Source organism: Takifugu rubripes, chromosome 7 (genome assembly GCF_901000725.2).
Source record: "Takifugu rubripes chromosome 7, fTakRub1.2, whole genome shotgun sequence".
NCBI lineage: Eukaryota > Metazoa > Chordata > Actinopteri > Tetraodontiformes > Tetraodontidae > Takifugu > Takifugu rubripes.
The window spans coordinates 6515325-6538669 of NC_042291.1; the positions used below are offsets into that span (position 1 = coordinate 6515325).

General features: G+C 44.2%; 1 protein-coding gene across 2 annotated transcripts in view; it reads right to left on the reverse strand.

Annotated features, from left to right (window-relative positions):
- LOC101062313 (vacuolar protein sorting-associated protein 13B) overlaps window positions 1-23345 on the reverse strand; it is a 231129-nt gene that overhangs the window by 28366 nt on the left and 179418 nt on the right. For both annotated transcript variants that reach the window (XM_029839039.1, XM_011605289.2), the window contains exons 39-46: window positions 22690-22892; window positions 21305-21515; window positions 18946-19130; window positions 11905-12101; window positions 10226-10407; window positions 9929-10149; window positions 9696-9827; window positions 4768-4929 (exon numbers count right to left, since the gene is read on the reverse strand). In XM_029839039.1, coding sequence (XP_029694899.1) covers window positions 4768-4929; window positions 9696-9827; window positions 9929-10149; window positions 10226-10407; window positions 11905-12101; window positions 18946-19130; window positions 21305-21515; window positions 22690-22892 — 1493 coding nt within the window. The remainder of the gene's footprint in view (window positions 1-4767; window positions 4930-9695; window positions 9828-9928; window positions 10150-10225; window positions 10408-11904; window positions 12102-18945; window positions 19131-21304; window positions 21516-22689; window positions 22893-23345) is intronic.

Genomic DNA, 23345 nt, shown 5'->3' on the forward strand with positions numbered 1-23345 from the left:
CAAAGGGAAATGTCCTCTGAGAGACGAGCAGATGTAGAAGCATTAAATTAGTGATAATACAGATAATTAAAATAAGATAAACTGACCACGACATGATTTGAAGTTGATTTCCAGGTTAGGGTTAGGGAACTTTGGAGCATGAAGCTGCTTTATGAACTCATAAATGAGGAACTTGATGACAGTATGCATGCATATCCAGGTTTAACCTTCAGCTTTTACAACAACTGGATCGCTGCATAAACATGACTAGATCAAGTAATATATATTTTTTCATCATCTTGAGTTATCGAAGCTCCAATTGTGTCGTCCTCATTCACCGCAGACGTTCCAAAGTTCCCTGGTTGTGGAATGCGAATCGTGCAAAGCTGAAGAAAACCCTAAGCTTGCCTAATGATGACTGACTGTTACTCTGAGGTTATCCTACTAAAGAAGCCATGAAGAAAATGATCCCCTCCCTCTAAAGGCCGGCTTAGTTTCTCACCCACTGACTCACACAAAGTTTGTATCTTGTTGCCATAGACAGAACTTGTTAAAATAACCAGGGCGCGTTGCATTTTGAAAGTTAATCTTTGGGACAATAACAGAGGCTTTTCCTTGAGCATCGCTGTGGTGAACGTTTTTAGAAGACATGCCTGAACAGAACAGAGGATGACAGCACAGAAAAAATGAGTGCACCATTACAAAACGATATTTCTTCACAATGACTCACTGGGGCGAACTTTTCATGTATCCGCACTTCCTTGTGACACGCGAATGAAAGAACTGTCGGAGAGACTAAAGGTTAAAGGTTAAAGCTAAGCACTCATGTGACTTTTCCCACTCTTTTTTCAGTCACTGTGAAGGTAGAGATTTCTCTATGGGTACCACTCCTCAACGGTCCAGAAACACACTCTAAAATCTGCCCCTGATTGCCCCTGTGATGGAGGGGAAGGTCAGACCTGCACCGCTGTGACCCTGATTAGAAAGAACCTGCAGGTCTCAGAAGGATCAATAGATGGAAATACACTTATTTTGAACTTTACTGTGTGTCCGTGTCAGCTTCAACCAATACAAATGTGAAATAAATCCATCTCTCTCTCACACACACACGCACGCACACACACGCACACACACACATTCCAAATACCTCTCGTTAATTCCTCTCTCTAATAACAGCCAATCTAACCACAGACTAATAGCCCTATGCTGTTATCTCCAACACATTTCCCTGAGGATCCGTCAACACGCACACACACACGTACCCACAGAAAGGCAGTAATAGCAAGAGATTATCGGTAGACGTCTGCTTCTGGAATAAATTACAATTTATATGAATTGTGAATATTCCTTGAAGGCACTTAAAAAGTACTTCCCAAATCCAGGGGGCTTATTACACCACTCTCCTTCCTAACCACACTTCCCGCAGGGATTTCCACAGCTCGGCTGCATCCTGTACCAAGCAGCCAGATATTCCAGCTATCCACACCGCACCGCATTGTGCCAGATCCCTGAGACACAGAAGGGAAGCACAGTGCACGTTTTGTGTTTTATACTGTATGCTCATTGCTCTTTTTAATTAAGTGAAATGAATGGAGGAAATTGTGTGCATTTATAACTGTATCCACCTTGGCTTGTAAATGCCGGGATGTGAAGGCATGCTGAGCCTGAACGAGTGAAAGGTCTGAAAAACTCCAGGCCTTCGGAAACATTTTATCACTGCGTGTACGTGTGCACGTGAGGGTATGAAGTGTTAAACCAGACTAACTAAGGACACGAGTGTCTCAATCAAACCTTTTAATGCATTTTAAGGTTATAAGTGTGTGGGGATGAGATGTGGGTGGGGGTGTGAATAAAAGAGGTGTGAGTCCAGCTGACCTTCTCTAAGGGACAGATACTCTGAGGTCTGCCAACTGGATGGGACGGGTACCCTGGTCAGAGCCGCTCAAACACTCTTACGTGCACGTGCACAGGGAATTGTGGCTTTTTAAATATTTTAGTTCATACTGAAATGACGGCGGCTCCTTTCTCTGCTGAGACTCAACGTGTCCACACACTGACAATAACATATTAAGACAAGATTAACTGTATGTGACAAAACACACATCTCTATTTCCTTTCTTTACTGGCTGTTTATCATGAAAAAGCAGTCGGTGAACGTAAAGAGCACCGCTCGTAATTTCTCTCTGCTTATCTTTCCCACATTCTCTTGTTTATTCTAACGCTGGTCTGTACAGTCTCCCCGCTGACGTCCCTCAGCTTTGCCACTGTCACCCCCACTTTTTTCCCATTTTCCTCAACTTTCTGACTTTCTTCTTCTTCTCTCCCGCCATTTTTCAGCTCCCTTCATTCCCCCTCATTTCGAGATGATCTCATGTCCAGAAAGTTCTCAGGGGGGCAGAGGGGAAAAAAAGGGACAGATTACTTTACAACAGCAAATTAGTAGCTCTGGCTTGTGTGAGTGCATGTGCTGGGCAGACAGGTCAGCTGGGACATGCACATCAGATCAGGACCATAAGGACAAGCCTGGCTTTTCCACAGGACACGGCTCTTGTGTATGTGTGAGAAATATGTGTGCGTAAGAGAGAGCCAGTATTTCCTTCATACAGAAGTAAGGCAAGAATTGAAGTTAATATAAGCTTACATTTTTGGGGGTTCGATTTAAAGGCAGAACAAAGACAAAGACACTTGCACATGTCTGGGTATGTCTGGGTATGGGGACGTTGGTAACAGCAATAAAGTTGTTAAGCTAATGCAGCCTTTGAACGCGCCTGGATGATGAAGTAAGGCAAAAGCCTGCAGAGCACAGAACTCACTGGATCCTAGATGCCAAATGGACACCCTGTACTGGACTCAGGCACGGAACCGTAATTTGATTTGACCATCCCAAATGAGAGCCTAATTTATTTAAAAAAAGGACGCTGTCCTGGTCACAGGCTGACCTGGATAAGCTAGACATGACTGACAAGCTGCGCCTGTATGGTCATAAACACCAGGACACCAGGCTGCGTGGGGGACTTACAAAGTGACAAGGACACTGCTGGGACACTTTGCTGTTGTGGAGTGTTGGGAAATGTCCATGTGAGACCAGCAGACACTGTAGAGGCCGAGATTGTCCAGATATACTGATGTCATCCAGCGGATGGAGGTGAGGCATCGGCAATACAGACTTGAGGGGACCGAGCAAATGTCAACAGGGGAATATTATGCACCTATGTTTTAAAACTACGGCTCCGGGTGTGAGGCCTGAAAGTAGTTTTGTCTCGTGTCTTTCGTGTCCCCAAGCTGCAAAGCAAGAAATGACAAAGAATACTGTGCAGAGCATTAACATTACCCCAGTGTGAGTGAGCTAATTGCATTGGGGACCCCAAGTTCCAAAATCTTTACTGATATAATGGAGGGGAATTAGGGATCATTCATGGACAGAGTGGGGACATAATGGGAACAAGGCTTTGACAGCGTTACCAGGGGCGCCAGACAAGGTAGTTAATGTGAGCCAGTGCTGGGGTTGATGAGAGGAAGATGGAGGGATATGCTAACTAAAATAAATAAAAATGTAGATTAATACAAGTCACGGAAAGCACACATGCACATTTTCATGTGTTGGGAAATCCATCTGATGACTTTAGATGGGGAGAGGTCAGCATTTCAGCTACACTAATCAGGTAAGTGCTGTATATGTCTTACCTGTCACAGGAGTTTGGGAAAAATGTTGAAATAGACTAAAAGTTAAGTAAAAGAGAAGGTCTCTGTGGGGTGAGAGGAGAGAGCAGCCTCACAAGGAGCAAGAGGCAACGGGGCTTGAGAGAGAGGGGAGGTGTGAAGAGTGATGTGTCCCAATCATGTTGTTTTAGACACTCCGAAGCATCACGGGATGCAAGTACAACAACAACATCCCTTACACTCCTTGTTCGCAAGAGCTAAAAAAAACAGAATTGCACATAACCGTTACAGTAATGCAACCTTCTCTCTTATCAATGTCACTATTTTTATAACCCCAAAATGTAATTAGGAGTGTATGTTACACGTTGCCGGGCTGGACGCACTGGGAGGCATTTAATCATCATGCTCAATGAGTTAACTAATATTTTTGGCGAAGCTGCGCTGTTTCTTTTTTTATCTAGTTTCACAAATCACATTCATCTCAGGAACACATATTTCATATATCACAAACACATAATAAAATAATACATGACAGAACCATCCTGGAATCACATTCTTCATCCATGATGACATCTGGCCCATTTGGGCAATCTTTCTTCCGAAACGGTCTTAAAAATACAGAGGTCATTTTGACTTACTGCTAAAAAACAAGATTTAGAGGGATGAGTGTGTGTGTGTTAGATGTATAAGCAAGAGTGAGGTAAGAGCACAGATTAACCATGGACGATGATTAATATAACTTGACTTATTGACTTAGTCGAGCAATTATCGCTGTCTTTTCTCAGGCTCAACTTTCTCACTCTCGCCACGAAACACATGGGGGTCTTGAAGCATGTGTGCACCAAACGCACACCCACACATCGCCAACCCGCCCTCCACTCAACCTTAAAACCACCGTGGGTTAAATATAATTAATCTTCTTTAACAATTCTGTCACGGAACTGTCTGGGAGCACTGAGACAAACACACAGATAGCGGCTGCATGCTGAGGACGGCATACACACTTCTATGAATGTGAGCATGCACATTTACTCAACGCTGGGACCAAAACCACAGGGCTTCGGGCCATCACATATTTGAGAGCCCTCGGGTAAGAGAAGTGTGTGTGTGTGTGTGTGTGTGTATTACCTGGGGGGACTTGTGGGATCTCCAGCTGTACTGGTGGCTGTGGAGGCTGGCCAGAAGCACATTCTCATCGGTGTCCACCTGGCCGAAGCGCAGGGTCTCATGGGTGTCGTTACAGATCACATAGTGGCTGTACAGCAGCTCTTCGGCCTCTGGGTTTCCATTCTGCAAGAAAACATTCATGGGGGGGGGGGGGGGGGGGATTGGCAGATAAACGACAGAGACAAGAAAAAAGAAGAGGGGCGGTATAAGACAAAGTTCTTATAAATAGAATAAAACCAGGTGATGCGTTTGTGGCATGTGTTTTGTGCACTGTGTCTGCGCAGGGTGTATATAATCACATATGCAGATGTGCAAAATGTATGTATTTTTAATCTTAAAAATGCACATCTTCGTGGCGCAGCTGTCAGCCAGTAGGAGAACCAGATGAGTGATATCAACTGTGGGAGCAACAGAACCTCAACAAGGGAGTGAATCATATCAAAACCTGACAGATATCCAGACTGAAGCAGTTTACTCTGAGGTTTGGGGCCAAATCTAACCCCTGGTCCCACACAACAGCTACAGGAGACCTCTTTCTCAGGCAGAATCTCAAGGTTCTCCGTCATTATTTCAGCTCGGCGCTGCACTACAGAGACAAAGTCCATGAGAGATGTCATCAAATGGCAACTCAGCTAATACGTGCAAAGTTCTCCCAGCGATCCACGCAATATTGTGAAAGGAGCATTTATACTGGGATTCCTGTCCATTAAAGTCATCAATATATTGCGGTTTGTTGGAAGAAAACAACATGGACGAGTGTCTGTAAGGCACACAGAAAATCCAACTCATGAGAGTCACACGGGGATGATGTCCACTCTGACATCATGTTGCATGCAAGAGCGAGGGCTGACTGGCCTGTTATTGACACTGCATCGATGGAAAGAGGAGTGCATCATCTCCTGCATGAGTGCAACATTTCAGAATTGCGCACAGTGTGCGAGTGAGCATGTGGGTGCGTTTTATTTGAGCTCTTTCCAAAGCTTCTCAGGCCCTGATGGGATCTCTCCTACACACCACTCCCTAATGTTTGAGACACACAACCGTGGTTCAGACAGCTTCTCAGCAACCACTCAGTAAGAGAAACCAGCCCACTGGACACTGGGGTTGACAGGGAGAGGATTTATACCGTAAAAAGACAACTTTTGAAAATAACTTTGACAGAGAAAGGTAGAGGGAGCAAGTTAAAGACAGGACAGCTGTGTCCAGGATGAATCCACTGCAGTGGGATCACAATCTGTGACAAACCTCCTGCTGCTGTCTCAAGGAGCCATTGTTAGGCCTGCTCTTTTTTGATGGGATCTTCTTTCCACTCCAATTCACAAGGCAACATGATACACACAACAGAAAAGCTTCCTGTAGTCACTATAAACGCTCCCGGACTATCCAGGCAGTTTAAATGGTCAAATATGAAGACAAAGACATTTAAACAGCCGACATTGTTTCCTCGTTAAAGAGAGCAGGAAGATATCTTCTACTTTAGACACAATCCTTTTAGGAAAGGTCCATAATCCACTCAGATACTATTACTTTATCATTTTTACAGTCTAGCTCAGATCTATGGGGCACATATATAAGTGTCAACTTACATTAAAATGTCTGGAAAACCGATTGTAAACAAATACCCCGAGTCACACTTGTGACATGTGACACCGCGCAGCAGATAGTAAACCTGTAAAAGGTACGCAGTAACAATGAGCAGATCTTAAAGCTGCCTGTATAATCCTCTATAAATGATTCCAATCTACACATCTGCTACAACGAGGAATCTGATCCCTGTATTCGTCTCTTCCCGGCTGCAAACGAAAGCAAAGGATCACGAAAAATGGAAGAAGCACTGGAAAAAAGTAACAGGAGGGAAAAAGATTGCACATGTAAAACTTGAACATCCTGTGAGAAAGCGGCGTGTAAATACTACTGGGATTCTGTGTGGCTTTCCACCAAAGCCACTTCCCTGGGGTTAAGGGCCGGGGGGGAGCAAAAATTGAATGTGGGTTTGAATGGAAAGGACCTGAATCTGGAACCACATGGGCCAACAGAAAAGGAGTCAAAAAGGCTATTTCTGTACTTACTCCTTATGTTTATATTTTCAACAAAAGTAATTTTTCAATAGATGCCATTAAATGCAATTGACAACAACAACAACAATAATAATAATGCAATTTTACAAGACCTTGGTGTTTTCAGTGCTATGTAGACTCCACACTAACAACCCAAATCACAAGCTTAACGATGTGCTGATAGAGATATAGCTAGAGCTATATAGTGACATCCACATGTGGTTTAAGGTTACTGTCTACCATCTTTACAGTTTAGGCAACTGCCTGTGTTCGTACCGGTGTTCTCATCATTAAATGAGACCAACACTGAGAAAAACATCTTCTTCCAACTCACCATTTTTACTGCATTCCTCAAGTGTGAACTGCTGAAAGTCCGATGATATGATTAATGACTATTTTTTGTGTGTGTACCTAAGTTTTGCAACAGCTGCTGACGTTAGTCGGGAGAAGATTTTCGTTTAGACGTGTTGAACGGTGCAGCTGAGCGGGGAGAGGGGTCAGCAAAAAGAGTCAGAAAATAATAAAATGGTTTGGGAACAGAAGCCTAATGTTGACTTTGTCCTTCCAACAAAATATTTGAACTCCTCTTAAAGGTTTAAGTAGTCTATATAAAGTCCTATTTTTTATTTTACTGTGAATACTTAAATTAATTGTTCACACTAACAGTAACCAGGCCCTGCCCAGGCCCAACCATATCCTGCACATAACAAATGTTGGATTAATGAGGATAAATTGCAACCACATACCGAAGTGTATTTATTTCTATTTACTGCCTTGCATCTGGAATTGTTCCAGCCATTTCTGGTTGAGGTGATTTGCTGTGACCGTGCACGGGGCATGTGTGATAGTTCACAAATCTCCTCAATGGTTCAGTGCAGACCCAATAGGCCACATCACAATAGGCTGTCCTGCCAGTCCTGACACCAGGAAACATGAAAATCACTGAAACAATTACATACTTTAGAAACATCCTTCTGTTGCGGAAGGAGAGGCTCAGCGAGCATTTCCAACTGTTTGCAATTATATTTACAATTAGGATCAGGCTTTGGTGTGCATGCATGTGTCTGGAATTTAAGCTTCCATCACATCAAAGATGCATTTTAGCTTAACACGAACTTCCACGTATTCTAATGTGCAGGCCGCCACAGAGGAGCTTGGGTTTAATCACTCACACAAGGTTTGTTCCAAGTGTCCCAGAGGTATTGTCCCCATAAATACTCCCAAAATATAAACAATTCTTGGTCATTAAAATGTCAAGAACCTTCAAATTACTTAAGAAAAACATTTAATATGTCCAACTTTTTGTACTCTACTTCTTATTACAGAGGAGCCATGTTCACATGCAGTAAATTTGCCCTACAATTATTACGTGTTTTCTCTTGCGTGTTCTGAAGTGGAGGCTGGAGGTAGTTAAAAGGTTCAGTACAAGTTATGGGACTACTGGCTTTTAAACTTATAAAGTCAAAAGAACACTCTTAATTTATCCCATACTTAAATAAACGCAGCCTACAGGATGTATTTTTGAGAGAGACGGTCTATTTTAAAACGTAGCTGTTGAAGTGAAGCAGCACATTTTCTGTGGTTGTTTGTGTGGGACTTATGCTGGCAGGGAAATGGGACTGTTCATAAAGCCAAATATAGCACCCAATCAGTAACCAACCAGCCTCGGTGCGCTGGTCGTTATCAACAGCGACGTATAAATGCAGCGACCCAACTACACAAGCGCCTGAAAGTCTATTTATGGCGCAACTAATTGGCAGAAGTACGAGATATCTCTGCAGGTTTTAAGTGATGCAACAATGATGCCGAGGGTCAAGCCTGACCGGTCACCCAAAACAGTCGTGAAGAGATTCGGCTTCATAAATCACTTATAACCAGAACAACTGCTTTAGAGAACATTTTCAATACAACCTTAATTTCATTTTCCACAACTAAAAGATCACAGCTGCTGCTAGAAAAACACAAGCTGTAATTCACCTGGCAACAAGAGTCAGAGTGCATCTCTAACCGTCAGAGTACTGTATCCAGAGGCCAGTGTGAGTCAGCACAGAGCCAGGCTAATCCACCATGGGGCATGGAGACATAGACCGCCTTCTATGTATGTGTGTGTGTGTGTGTGTGTGTGTGAGAGAGTAGACAAGTAGGTGGAGGATGAGGACCAGATGAAGTCTTGGCAGGTGCTGCCCCTCAAGTTTTACCGTGTTTTCTCGGGCATCGCTTCACACACAAATATCCTGGCTACCAGAATGAGTGCTGAGAGCTGAGAACTGAGACATGACGAGGACCATAGGACTGGAAGCCCAAAAACAGACGCAACCGGAGTCATAGTTTACAACAAACCGTAAGGCAGTTCCATCCTGCAAATTTTATTAGTGCTGGCATGCAACCATGCGAACCATTCTCATGAAATCCACATTGCCGTTTGTTTAGCCGATACTCCACCAGGGACAGAAGGCTGTCTGTCAGCATATTCTCATGCTGCACGTAGGGATTTCCTCTCCTGTGGGTCCACAAACACGGCAAGACTAAGTGTAAATGATCAAAGTTAGAGGGCAAACTCGACTTACCTTAGATGTCAACACATTTAAATGCAAAAGCAAACAACTTTGTGTACAATGGTTTTCCTCCTAAATGACCACATCGCTGATGACCACAGGTCCACGTATAAGATTAATGACCCTGACTTGCACGATGATAAATGGGAGTATTTGATTTCACGGCAGATTTTACGATACAATAATAGTTTTACCTACACTGATTTAACATCTTTCCCTCAATTTTGAAACACTGCCCCATTTTTGAAGAAGGTGCCTTAAGGTTAAAGTGTGTTACCTGTTTCCAGCTGTGCAGAGCTGTGTCCACAGTGTGGATGGCAAACTGACTAATATTGAGTAACAGTGGGTCCAAAAATACATTCACATCCAGAGTAGTGTTCTGAGGGCAGAAGGTGGATGCAGCCTGGCCCTGAAAGACACAAGCAGGAAACAGTTCTCATGAACAAGCCTGTTCTGGCACAACCTGAGCAGCACTTTGGTTCTGGATATGCTAAAATGAAGAAAAACTACCTGGAGTAAACTGGGCTGAAGAAGCTGAAGATGTGTCAGGTTTCGGTACTCCAGAAGTTTGCATTCTAACTGTGTGGCAAAGCTGAAATCCTGACAGCGTTGCAGTCCGCTGCTCCACTGGCGAAGGAAGACCCGAGGCTCCCGAGCACTAATCACCATGAACTCCTGCTCCTGAGGTAACTTCCTGTCTGGCAGGAAGGGACGAAGTTGTCGAGATGGAACTGAAGAAGGAAGAGTACAATGAAACATCGTGCTGTCCAGTCTGAATGTAAAGAATGTAAAGCCGAGGCCCCGTACCTGTGCCGAGCTGCTCCAGGTGGTGGCAGAGGCGAATGTCCAGCTGAGCTATTTGAAGGGAGACCCCGAGAGAGGGGACAAACCAAGGTGCAAAACAGGAGTCCACACGGGTGCACGCCGCCAATGCTTTTGGAGACACCAGCTGATCACAGGGAAGCTGGGATCCACAGTCACTGTCCGAACTGGAGGAGAGACAACACCAGCAGATGGTCACATATTTGCCACTACGATGAGAAAGGTTTAATAAATTTCCTATAAAAAGATGACGCAAACAAGACGAGTACCGATACCTGTGCAGCAAAAATGAATATATGGGGTATTAATTAGCATAGGCTATTAACTTAGCTCAAAGTTATGTGCTAGCTCCATAGTTCTATAATGATGAAGTCACAGCCTGACTCTTATTTGTAGCCTAACAGTTTTGTCTCTTTTCAAGTGAGTCCCAAATTGTTCTCATCAAAAATATGTGGCAAGACAAGTCAGACAAAGACAAATGAGTAGAGGGGGTGGTGCCGAGGGCCTCCTTGCTATCTGAAACGGTGAGTTTCGGTACATTTTCACTACTGCGGTTTTTTGGAGAACCTCTCCATGGACATTAATTGTGTGTCATGGTTGATGAGGCTGAATGGAGGGTAATTGAAGTGAATGACCATTTGCTCTATAATTTGCTGCTACCATGATCCACTATAAAAACCCCAGCAGGAAACGCTCAAAACCTGAAAAATGCTGGTGCAGCAGAGCGCTCCTTAAAAAAGATAAGCATCATATGTTGACAATTTTCATTACTTCCAGTTGGCAGCAGGGCCAAGTTATTTTTCTGGTGGAAACTAAAGTAAGGCAGATGAAACGAGCGAGTAAGGAAAGAGGAATCAATTTTGATCAAAAAAGACAAATAATTTAAACATAAAGGATATGCAGTGTGTGGACTATGATTGTAATGAAAGGCAGATGTATATTTTGCTTCACAATGTATCTGCTACTCAGTTTTTTCTCTTTCTTCTTACATGTTTTCTTAAACTTCCCTTTTTGCTCCTCGGGTGCTCTCTAAGCCACACAGAATGTAGGCTCGGCAATTTTCTCCACTGAAAGTAAATCTCGATGCAAAAATAAGAGTAAAATAAGATGAGGATGGAACGAGAGCAAAGACGATGTACCAGATTCCTGGCTGTGATGGGAGAGATGAAGGGAAAACCCAGTGGCAGTGGGATGAAGGGAACAAAAACATGTGCTCCGAGGTGTTACGGCGCTTGGCAAAGCCAGTCAGACCAATCCCAACCCAAATGAACCCAACCCAGTCCAACCCAACTCAGCCAAGGCTGATCCAAGGAACTAATGAGCCAACCCAAAGGGGGCTTTACTCCTTTGGCTTCCCGTCGATTAGATACACTCAAGGTAAGCAGGAAGGAATCCGGATGGGCCCTGACAGGCACTTGGTGTGCTGGGAAATCTCATTAGGTTGATCTGAACGCCTTCCAAGCCCGCTCCCTGCTCCTGCGCACCAGATGTGGGGCGAGGGACACATTGCTAGCGCTCTGTGCTCGGTGGTCTGTGTGCGCTTTCTTTCCGTTTTCCTAACACTGGACGGCACAGAGATTTTCGATCCATCTGTGTGTGGGAACATATACACCTATACACCAGCACGGGATAAGGAACAACACACGCAGTAGAACAAATCTCACCTCTGCTCATCCCCTCCATCTCCATTATTGTTAAGCACGATCCTCCACAGGTCTGAGGCGACCAGCTCCTTCTGCTGGTTGGTGAGGCTCAGGCTGGGCATGTGGAGCTGGCATGGCCTGCTTTCTGAAAGGCTGAATTCCCGGTATGGAACAAAGGCCTGCTGGAGCTCATCCCAGTACTCTAGGCTGCAGGGCACCTGAAAGAAAAGACACGAGACTGCAGCTAAGACATGAGACATGTTTTTACGTTATTGGATAATCTCAATCTGTTGATGTGTCTCGATATGTCGGCACCCTGTCCTGATACCGTTTGCCTCAGATTTGAGGCTTCAGTTCAAACAAAAACTATCATGGTTTCCCCTCCCATTATCCTGAGAGCACAGCACTCTTAACTTTAGCGTAATGCTTTGCAATTGGGAAAGAGGTACAACTTCCTGTCAGTGGATACTGTGGTTACTTGCAGCAACTGTGATCTGCAAAGCATCAAACACGAATATTTTAGGGACTCTGATTGGAGTCAAGGGTAATCTTTGTCTGGGACAAGGACTGGACATGTAAATAGCTTAATGTCCATATCATTGCCTTGAATTTCTTAATTTCTCATTTACTTGACGACAGACGACCAGAAAAGAAATTGGACTTTTCAAAGCATCACTGCACAACCAAAGCGGAACTAAATTAAAAACAGCCATTAGCATTGAAGTCATGGAGCATTTCCTCAGACTGAATAACAGTCAGGTTAGCCGAGTGTTCCTCACATTCTGTGATGACTGCTAGGCCTCCACTCTGTCCTCTGATACAGGGCCAAAATTAGCCTAAATGTGTCTGCTGCTCCCGTGTGAACTAAACCAGATCCTCAAATTCCATCGACCACCTGCAAAACCCGTCTAGTGATGGATAAATGGTGGCAGCAGGCTTTTAGCAGGACACCTGAAGGATTGCAGGTAGTGTGACGGGAGTGTGTGTGCCTGCACATGTGTGTCTGTGACGATCCGATTGTTTATCTGGAGGCACAACGTTCCCTTGACAATTACCAGACTTATGCAGCTGTCAACAGGCCAGGATGTGCACATGTGAAAGATTTTGTGTAGATAAAATGTGTGTGTCGGTTTATTCGTATACGTCTGTGGCGCTGTACTTCTGAGCAGGAATGCATGAGGTAACCACCACTTACATTATGCATAAAATACCACACAGGTCTTCCTGGAACCAGCTTCCAATAATTGTACCTGACACAGCGGTGCACCCGCAACCCCAATGCTGAGCCGCTGGAGCGGAAATTCAGGAAATCTCCACAGAGAGTTGCCAGAGCTGCGTTGCTAAAACACAGAAGGTGTTTTTGTTTCACCTGTGATATTTTATACACATGACGACATCGAAAATGAATATGTGAGGTAGCTATATGGCACGGCGGACTACATTTGCATGCTTGAAATTGTGCCATTTTCCTTTTTTGAATAGCAGCCCCGGTCTTGCAGATGAAATTGATAACTAATTTAAAGAAAAGTTCTCTTGATGATGGAAAAGAAAGGTTTTTTTAGCACGTCTGGCACTGGGAGCAGGAGGCACCTGTGTATACTGAAATGGGCTGTGTATACGAGTCCAGGAGAGAGGGAGGGGGAGCATAATTGTACATATGAAAGACAATCTGCATGTATACATACAGTATGTGTATACGCAGGTGTGCACATGCATGTGAGAGTATAATGCAGCCTGGGCAATGTCAGTTTCCGTTGCCTGATTGTGTGTACCTTATCTGATAAACAACTTGTAACCCTGAATAGCTGACATTCCCTTGGCTCAACGGGTCCAATCTGAACTGGCTTCAAAACCCCACCAAACGTGTTCTGCCAGCAAGAGCGCAGCGCCAAATATCAGCCAAAGTCGTCGTACACGTTATCTGAAATTCTGCTTGGATCTGGAGTCGGTCCAAAAAAGTAAAGGCCTTTTCAATTAGTTTAAACATTTCAATGTATTTACAAATATAGTTCAATCTGGGACTGTTGGCACCATCGAGTCCGTCCAGATTAGATTTCCACCCATTTCTGCCAAAGAAGAAACCCTTCAGCACGGATTTACTGCTCTGAAAATGATCAATCACAGCCTTTTAAAAGGTTAACTTAAGGAACCGTTTCCATTTCCACGAGCAGCGCAGGTGTGATTGCTGCATGAATTCAAACACGTCTCTGCAACTGAAGACTCCCCGGGCTCCCAGTGAGGCCGTGACTGCTGACATCCACAACTTTGTCTCCCATTACTTTTATTACCAACATCAACACTGCTATTAGCTCTTCTGTTATTTCACTTATGCCTATATGTCTAAAAATTCCACCTCTCACTACCGCTCATGTCCGGCGGCGCACAAATCAAATTGACATCGAACTGAGCAAATGTTTACTCAGCAGATATAATTAAAATTCTTCTGAAAATGACTCCTGCTGTGCCGTCTCTGGTGAGCCAATATCTGTTCATGTTAATCAGTGTGAAAAATCAGAAACAGGACCATGCTGAGAATTATTAAGCTATTTTTTAGGTGAGTTAAACTGTGGCTCATATTAACTTATGTAGACCTGCTCACTCGCATCTAAATAATAATCATCTAGGCTAAAAAGTCTCTTTCTGGTTTAAAGTGTCACTATGAAGACACAGAATCTCGTCACACTGGGCCTCCTGAAAAAAGAAAAGTGGCTTCTCACGACTGTGAAGCTGCGAGCCGATGGCTAAAGGTTATTGGTTCATCTCAGGCCACAGAGGCCGGAGGATATCAGTTGCAGGCCACGATTACGGTCCCGAGACCTGATGACCGAGACATGAAAGGCTCAACTGCAGGGTCAAACCAGAAGGCACCGGCAGGGGAGCAGATGCGGTCATGCCTGTCTGAAAAAGTCAATGTGAGTGCTCAAACAGCGCACACATGATCACATTCTCTTAGATTTGCAGGAGAGAAGCTAGCAACGTTAGGAGCCAAACGTCAGTGTCTATTACAGCAGAATGGGATACATTTGTTTGCCTACATGCTGATGCAGTTACTCCACTTAAAGCAGATCTCCTCCCGTTTCCTTGATCTGGGGTCAGACCGAATCAAAGCTCCTGTGTTTACTCCTTGTTTCTCAGGCTTCGGAACCCCACAGAGGAAGAGGAGGGGAAGATCAATGACGGCAATGGAAAAAGAGCAGCGGAGACACCTGCTTATGATTCAGAGAACTGGACCACACGGCGGTGAGAAGGTGAGAATGAGTCACTTTCCTCTCTGTGTCTATCACTTCATCACTCGGACCCTCTGAAGGTGGGAACCAGCAGATGCCCTGTAGGGAATCTGTCGTTCAGCTGCCCTCCCCTCGCTCCACGTCCGCCGTGTACGAAAAGAGCGCAGAGAGCAATTTGACTTTGAGTAATGGAAGGAGGTTTGAATTCCCCCTCTGAGATACTGGAACCAGTTGGGAAACCACAACTATTTAAATGCAGGAAATCTTGATTTTATAAAATGTTAACATGATCTGCTCAGGGGACAGGCGAACAGAATGACTCGGCCAAAGAAGCCCCCTCCATCGACCCCCACCACCATCTATTTGGAGACAGACAGTAAAGGGAACGGGAGGTTAGGGCCTTGACAAAAGAGGGGGAAATTAAAGAGGATAATTATAATGAGAAGATGGAGAGGGTGTGGAAACGGTCCCCATTTATTTTGGTCAAATCATGTGATCACTCTGCACCTGCTGATGGAGACCTGATCTGCAAAAACAAGCAAGTCCAAAGAAAAGTGAAGAGGGATGACAAAACAACTCAATACGGCCCCCAGTTTCTTCACACGGCTTCCCAGTATTTCTGAGGGGGCGAACCTTTAGCTGCTCGACCTCTCAAAGCACAGTGAATATGAGACAAATGAAATTTCCCTTTTATATAGAGACTTGGCTATTTCATGCTTCCTTTCCTCCTACTTTTATGGCTACATTTTTGCTCTCCCTAACTAGGCTTTCTTGCTGTGCTTTGAAGAAATGAATAAAATGAAATAAATGAGACTTTTGAAGTTCTCTCAAAAGGAAAGCAACAGAACCATTTGTCAGAGACAGAAATCATTTAAATAAGGGATCACGATGACTTGGCTGATGACCAATAGGTCCTGTTGAAATAACCCTGCGAAGCCAAACCCCTAACTCACACACGTGTGGTAAAAGGTATCCAGAACAATATGAGGTAATGTGGACTGTGCAATATATTAGAAAATGATCCAAACTCTCATAATTATGTGTAATCACAGCATTCAAAAACTCCATGTTCTACAATTTAACAGAGAGTTGTGGTAACCAAAAGAAAGACCACTGCCATTTTCTCACAGAACAGTCCATGATGGACTCAAAGAGCCATAAATAATGTCAAACTAGATACTGTTTATGTTTTAAGTACCTTCGGAGAAGCATTTTGACCCAAAACTTTGTCAATTCAAAAGTTGTGTTCGTGGGCAGAGGCTGAACTTGGACCCTTTTAGCTGGAACCATAAACTTCTTCGAGCAAACGCAAGCTATTGTTTTAGCTGTCAGTAACATTAGATCAAAATTCCTTCCCTAAAGTTTATGGCTCTTCAGCAGAGGCAGCGTCTGCAGTAACGACCTGATGCTGAGAGCCTCCTCTTTTCACCACGTCCCTGCAGGGAATTCCCATCACCTGATTCTGTTTAACAGACATGTCAGAGGAGACAGGATACATGCCAGGTGACATGAGCGATGAGCAGAAGATGTGGAAACCACATGTTCATCAGGCACTTGGTCTCAACTTAATGCTGTGTATCACACGCCCACTCAAATATGCAGACACCCCCGCACGCACATATTTGTACACAGCCACGTAAGAAATCACACACCGAATAAAAGATGTGTGCAGAACAGCATCAGTGTATTCAGGAGAATCCAATGTGTCGTGAGCCTATTCAGGTTCTAATTATTCAACAAACATCTTTAATCTACTGCCTTCCATCAATGTCACTTCATCTGGCAGCACCTTCCAAAACCATCTGTCTTCCAGCCGGACAGAGACACAGGCAGGTAAAATGACTGTTTTTATCTCTGGAGTGACCCCACTGGATGTTTCAGAAGGTAACTTCCTCTCCATACCTGGCTACAGTCAGTCTGTTCCCCTCACAAGTCTCTATTGACAGGTTAGATTTTTTTTGGGAACAGGCATTGTTTTTTTTGTTGTTTTTTTTTCAACAAAGATGGAATGCCTCCCAATACATGAGGCACCCAGCATTGATCGCAAACAATTCCCACTCTGGGACAAAGGTGAACACATCTCCGTACAGCATTGAGAGCATTGAAAACAACGACACACACTGATGACATCTCCGCTCTGCTACTGTCATGCTACTGTATATCAAATATACGGACAACCAGTATGTCAAATATACGGACAACCAGACATTTCTCTGGATCTCTGGGGTTCGTCTTCATCTCAAACTGATACAGTTATACAAAATGACCTATTTTTTATTAGATTGTTCAACAATATATGAAGCAACTTCGAGATACTATTCTCAACCTTTGACCATCTTATAAAACTTGTTTTTGACAATAGAATTAATTTTTAATGGAGTGGAAGGAGTGGGGAATTTACAGTCCATTTCAGAGACAAAGTTGGCAACATTAGATTTGCTCTGGTTCAACAATGGTCAGCAAATACAGCCCAGAACTCTGACTAAGAGCTTGTCTCTACTGAAATCCTTGGTAAACCCTCAACCTGCTTTTTAGATCCCATTCCCATCTCCTTTATAAAAACCGTTTATGACTTTTTAGATGGGATTTAGTAAGTATTGTAAATTATTCCCTTCAGTTGGGTGTTTTTTCCTACTGCTTTTAAGAATGTGGTGGTTAAGCCCATTCTGAAGAGCGATGTTTTAGATGCTTTGGACCTTAATAATTGGCACTTAACGCATCAGACAATGTTGAATGTGAACCTAGGCGTGGCCTTTAGAAACCACATCAGCCATATTACTAAGAACACTTTTTATCATCTTAAAAATGTTGCCAGTGCATCCATTTCTTTCTCAAGCCGACACAGAGATTCTAATACATGCGTTTAACACCTGAAGGATGGACTAGTGCAATAATCTTCTTTCTGGCCTTCCTAAAAACCTACTCAGAACTCAGCTGCACATGTGCTGATGATGACCAGAAAGAGAGTTCACGGAACTAAAACTCTGTCCTTGTGCTGCATTTAATTTTTTTCTGAAAAGTACTTAAAGTCTGACCGATTGTCTTATTGACGGAGTGAAATAGGAGATAAAACTATGAGGAAGCAGAATAATCTAAAGTTGAAAAAAAATCTTGTTAAAGTCTTTATTAATGAGGTGAGAATATGATCAAATTTGCTGCTGACATTCATTTTAACAGAATATTTTGAGTGGAGCGTAGCCGACAGGGCGACATTACAACCCTAACTGTATGGCCAAAACAATTGCATGTGTGGCGTAAAATAGCACACTGAGATTAAAAAAAGGCACATTTCTGATGTGGAAAAAGGGGACGGGGAAGTGTCAAGTGGGAGCTCGGTTGTCTTGGAGGATGATACACTGGAAAGTGAAGTAGGGGATGCAAAGGTGGAGGATGAGTGATGGAAGGAAAAGTGGAGTGTTCTGTTCCCCACAGGGGTCGTGCACACTCAGTAGCTGCTGAAACCTGCCAAATTACAGAATCTACAGTGGAAGACACCTGGATATTCACACCAGAGCATTCAGGATGACTTCTGCAGATGTCCAAACATGTATTACAAGTCTGAAAGGATGATGGGGGGGGGGTCTGTCATCCAATAACACACAGGCTATGGAAGTTTTCATCATGCGTGCTCAGGGAATGACAATGGCAAACGGCCCAATTTCTAGACTCCTGGGTTTATTTCTTCTATAGTGCTGTTAATGTTAAACAGAGAGCTCCACTAGTGTGTGGACCTGATTCCTAATCTGACACTAACCAGCAGACCACAGGACAGAACACCGAGACTACAGATTGGCCTGTTTAACGGCGGAGCGTGCTGGCTAATCACACTCAGTACCTGCAGGACATCTCCCAGGTCAGCCACGCTGATCTCAGGGTCTTCAGTGGTGTTGAAAGGGACGGGGGTAATCCTGACAAAGGTCAGGATGCGGGGCTCAGGGTACCTCCACAGCATCACGCCCGGGCTGTCGTCCGTCTCGCTGTGAAACATCACCTCGTGCAGTCCTGGCAGTTTCTGGGAAACTGCAAGATAGAAGATTTACCGGTGAGATGTAAATACCTTGATTTGAAATTGTCAGGGATGAAAATGTGGGACTTCAGCTGCGCTTCACAGGAAGACATAAACTAGAAGGAGAACATATGGTGAAGTGCAAAGAGAATGAAGAGAGGAGAAGAGCTGAAGGAAGGCAAAGAAAAGGATGATATCTTGCCAGGTCAGATAAAAAAATGATGTGTCGGCACAGCAGAGAATGAAATGGAAGGAGGCCATGGAATTTATGTTTCAAGACTCAGTAGAATCAAATTTTAATGTGCAACATTTTTCTGCTATCATAAAACAGACGACGACACAACTTTTCAGAACAAAGAGCATGTTTAAAGGCTTAACCGGCTTACTTGAACATTTTCAGATGCTTGCAGAAACAAGAAACAGAGAGGTTGTCTAAAATGTGAGGCATGGTACTGTGTTATTCTGTTGACATTCTGAAATTTGCCTCGATGCAAGAAAAGAGGACTTTTTTCTGCACACGGCGATGTTTTAATAGCTAATTCTACTATTCAAACCCTCCAAAACAATAACTCTGTAAAAGGCACGGACGTTTCCATGGTTTCACAATGTTTAATATTGTAAGAGCTCACATATAAACATAGTGTCAGAGAAAATATTTTTGCTATTGAATAAACAACCACTGACTGAAGCGTGCCAAGCACCTGCAAAACGCTGGACAATTGTGGATCCAAACGTCTGAGTGGTGTTTGACTTGAGTCGTGGCTGCTGTTTGGGATACAAGTCCTTTGGAAAAATGTTTATTTGAGAAAAACAGTGAGGCAGAGAGCCGCTGCTTTGTTTGGCCCATGGGGGTACAAACCCAGAAAGTCTTTTTCTGTAGAAAACACTTCAAAAGGCTGCAAAATCCAGTTTTTCCTTTTAAGTGAAGCGGGGAGCTGCCCACATGGAGGTGGACAATGTATTATTCTTTTTGCACAAGCGTGGATGAAAGAAGAAACACTTTCATGAGGTTTTGCTTTAATTTGAATTAGTTTGAGGGAGGAGGAATCAGGGACTCTGTCCTCTCCTTCTTTCCACCCATCTTTCATCTCCTACTCTCCCCATACATCCCATCCTTCCTTGTCTGGAGCCCCAAGGGCCACTTGCTGCTCTGTGCGCCGGGGCCCGGGTTTCTCTGGCTGCCGAGAACATGTTGCTGACAGATTGTGCTCTCCGTTGCTGCTCACTACTGTACATTCTCCTGCCTCAGCCAGCATATTAAATGCATCAAAGACTAGTGGAACAGTGCAACAAACAAAGCCTCAACCACAGCTGACAGAGTGGACGGCTGGTCTACAGCCAGAGAGACGGTTTGATCCCCTGTGTATAATGTTCCTGCGTGTGTGTACTTAGAGGACAGCACACACTCACAGTGCACACAAAGCACAAAGAGCGGAATAAACAGCATGTTACTCAGAGTGGAACCAGGCAGACATGTCTGATGAAACTTCTTTCCACTGAGAGCTTTGATCTGACTTTGATTTAGGACGATGTGTATCCTAAGTGACATCTCACTTTAGCAAAAAATAGGGTTCCATTTTCAGTTTGGGCAAACATGAATGCCTCATCAGGTTTATTTTCACCCTATGGATTCAGATACAAAAACCTTGTATGAAACCGTTAGGAGACATCTTTGGCCAATTCTTGGGTTCCTAAACGATGCCCTTTATAATTGGTTCGGTCTGTTCGAGGCTACCAACGACAGAGAGAACAGCTTTCAATACCTGAGCTGAACAAAGGCTTGTTCAAGAGGACAAAGATTAGGATCTCAAACCGGGTTAACCGTACAGGTAACTAGTATTCCTGTATATGTGGTGCACATTCTGAACACTGTGTGTGATACGCAACTATCTCAAATGTTCCAAGAGCGATGAAAACCAGTCATTCCTGAATTGTGTTTTCTTTGGTTGCTTGGTGAAAAAATTTCCACAGGAGAGTCAAGAGTGAGGACGGAAGTGGGCGCACGTGACTAAACATAATGTGAATAAAACTTTAGAACATGACCTCATCTTTGAACCTCTCTGCTTGAAACCCAACACGTAATGACGACAGCACCTCTCACAGTCCAAGCTCTATTTTGCTCACATTGCAGAATAATAAGCCCATTTCCCCTGTGAATAGGATTAATGCAGCGAGTGTAAACATTCACCTGAATCCTGGACGTAATGAAAATGGCCCGTTCGCAGGTCATCGGAGCTGTGCTCTGTCCGAGGGGATGGAGAGGCGGGAGAAGGGGGCGGCTGGGTGTGACAGGCCTTGCCCTGCGGACAGCTAACTGGAGGTTTCTGGAGGTTAAGGTAGGCTTGTAGGTGCTCCTCCACAAGCTTCAGGCAGTTCAGATGTTCCTGTCCCCAGAAGACCTACCGGGACAAGAGGACAGAGGGTAGAGTTATTGAGACACCAAAGCCGGTAACATGTGTGAGCAGTTAATGTTAAGATGTATGAGGGGGAGAGAGAGAGAGACTATCATTAAAACAATCTAAACAGTGATACAGGCTCACAGCTGCTGCACAAAAGCCGACGTCAGCAATATTTTTCCAAAACAGGAGACGAAGTCAGGGTTACCCTCTTCATCACCCCTTCAAATCCTTTCATTACACAACACTAGCTTACATCCTTCTCGCTTACCCACGGCATTCCCCTTTCCCAAGCTGCATCAAAGGGGGACTGCCTGGGGTTTGGCCTCAGAACCGGGAATCTCTGACTCAAGAACTCTTCACACATGGAGCTGCCTGCTTGTTTGCCCACCGCTCTTTAGTTTGCAAGGGTGGGCTATGACTACACTCTAAAAACAGGAAAATCTGGGTATTTTTCTCCCAGGTTTGCTGGAAAGAGAGCAGGGGAAGGACGAATCGGAAGGAATTCCAGTGGGTCTTGAGTACAGAACTTGATTAATGCACCACAAACGCCAATGTTTACTGAGGGAAATGTACGGTTACGTATTAAGTGTTGAGTTGCGAGTCGTGTTTCTGTTAATGGGCACGCAATAAGCACTGAGGGAATCATTGAAAAATGGGGAAGCAGTAGGGGGTTCCCCCTGAAGAAGTAATGTGGAATAATGTGTTAGTAATGATACATTCAGTCATGCCGAAAGGGGAATTTTCAATGTGGGGATTATGTAACCTATCCCAGGAAAATAGGCAGACATCAGATATAAAGACCCTAAAAATAGCCTCATAATATTCCACCACTCGACCAAAAATATGTAACTGAAACCTCCAGTTTAACTGCAAAGATGCAGGAAAAATAACAGAGATGACGAAGAACTATGGATGAAGGAAAAGGGCATAAAGCTGCGCACGCTCGCGTCTGTGTATAACTGTTCCAAACATTACAACAGAAAGTTAACCACACGATTGAGGGGGTCATTCCAAACCCCCCAGCGAGGCCTTCTGTGCTGTGGAAATGCCCTTTAGCCAAACATCCAGCACTAACCATGTGCAGAGGCTGATGTGACCCTCACCTCTGCAACCTGCAGCGACAATAAGTCAAACGTTTCCTGAATACGACTGCTTGTGTAACAGATGAGCAAACCTGTAGCAGCCCCCCCTTCAGGTCCAGCAGCAGTTTTGGTTGGCCGGGCTCAGGCCCGGGACTGCCGCTGTGCCGACACCAGCGAGCCTCCAGCGATGTGCTGCAGGAGAACGGCCCCAGCAGGAGACGGCTGTGGTCCCTCAGCCCCGTCCTCACCGACAGGTCCTGCAGTTGGAGCTGCAGTGACACAGCCTGGAGTGGATCTAGAAACACAGATATGGATTTTAAATGATTTAGAACGAACTGTGCTACCCCAGCTCTGCCTCGATGATGCTAAACAACAACGGAGATCGATGGTAGAATGAAATGTACAGTATGTTCACTTGCTCTGGGTCAAAGTTCCAAACCTGTAACAGTGCTGCATCAGTAAGGAAAATGTCTTTAATTCAGTATCTCTGTCACACACAGGAATCTGAATTTTGGTCCTCTAAACATTAAAAGAAGTCCTATTTGTTGACGAGAGAGCGCCGCTCTGGTCAGCTGAAGCTACGGCAGCTACAGCAGGAACCCATTTGAAAAGCCTCAGCCGTAGATGACTAATAATGCCCCGAGATGTGGCTTTTTAAATATGACCTTTAACTGGAGAAATTATCGCTGCAGTATTCTTGGCTGTAGCTATGGGAAAGTAACAGAAACCAGTGACACACTCCCTTAAA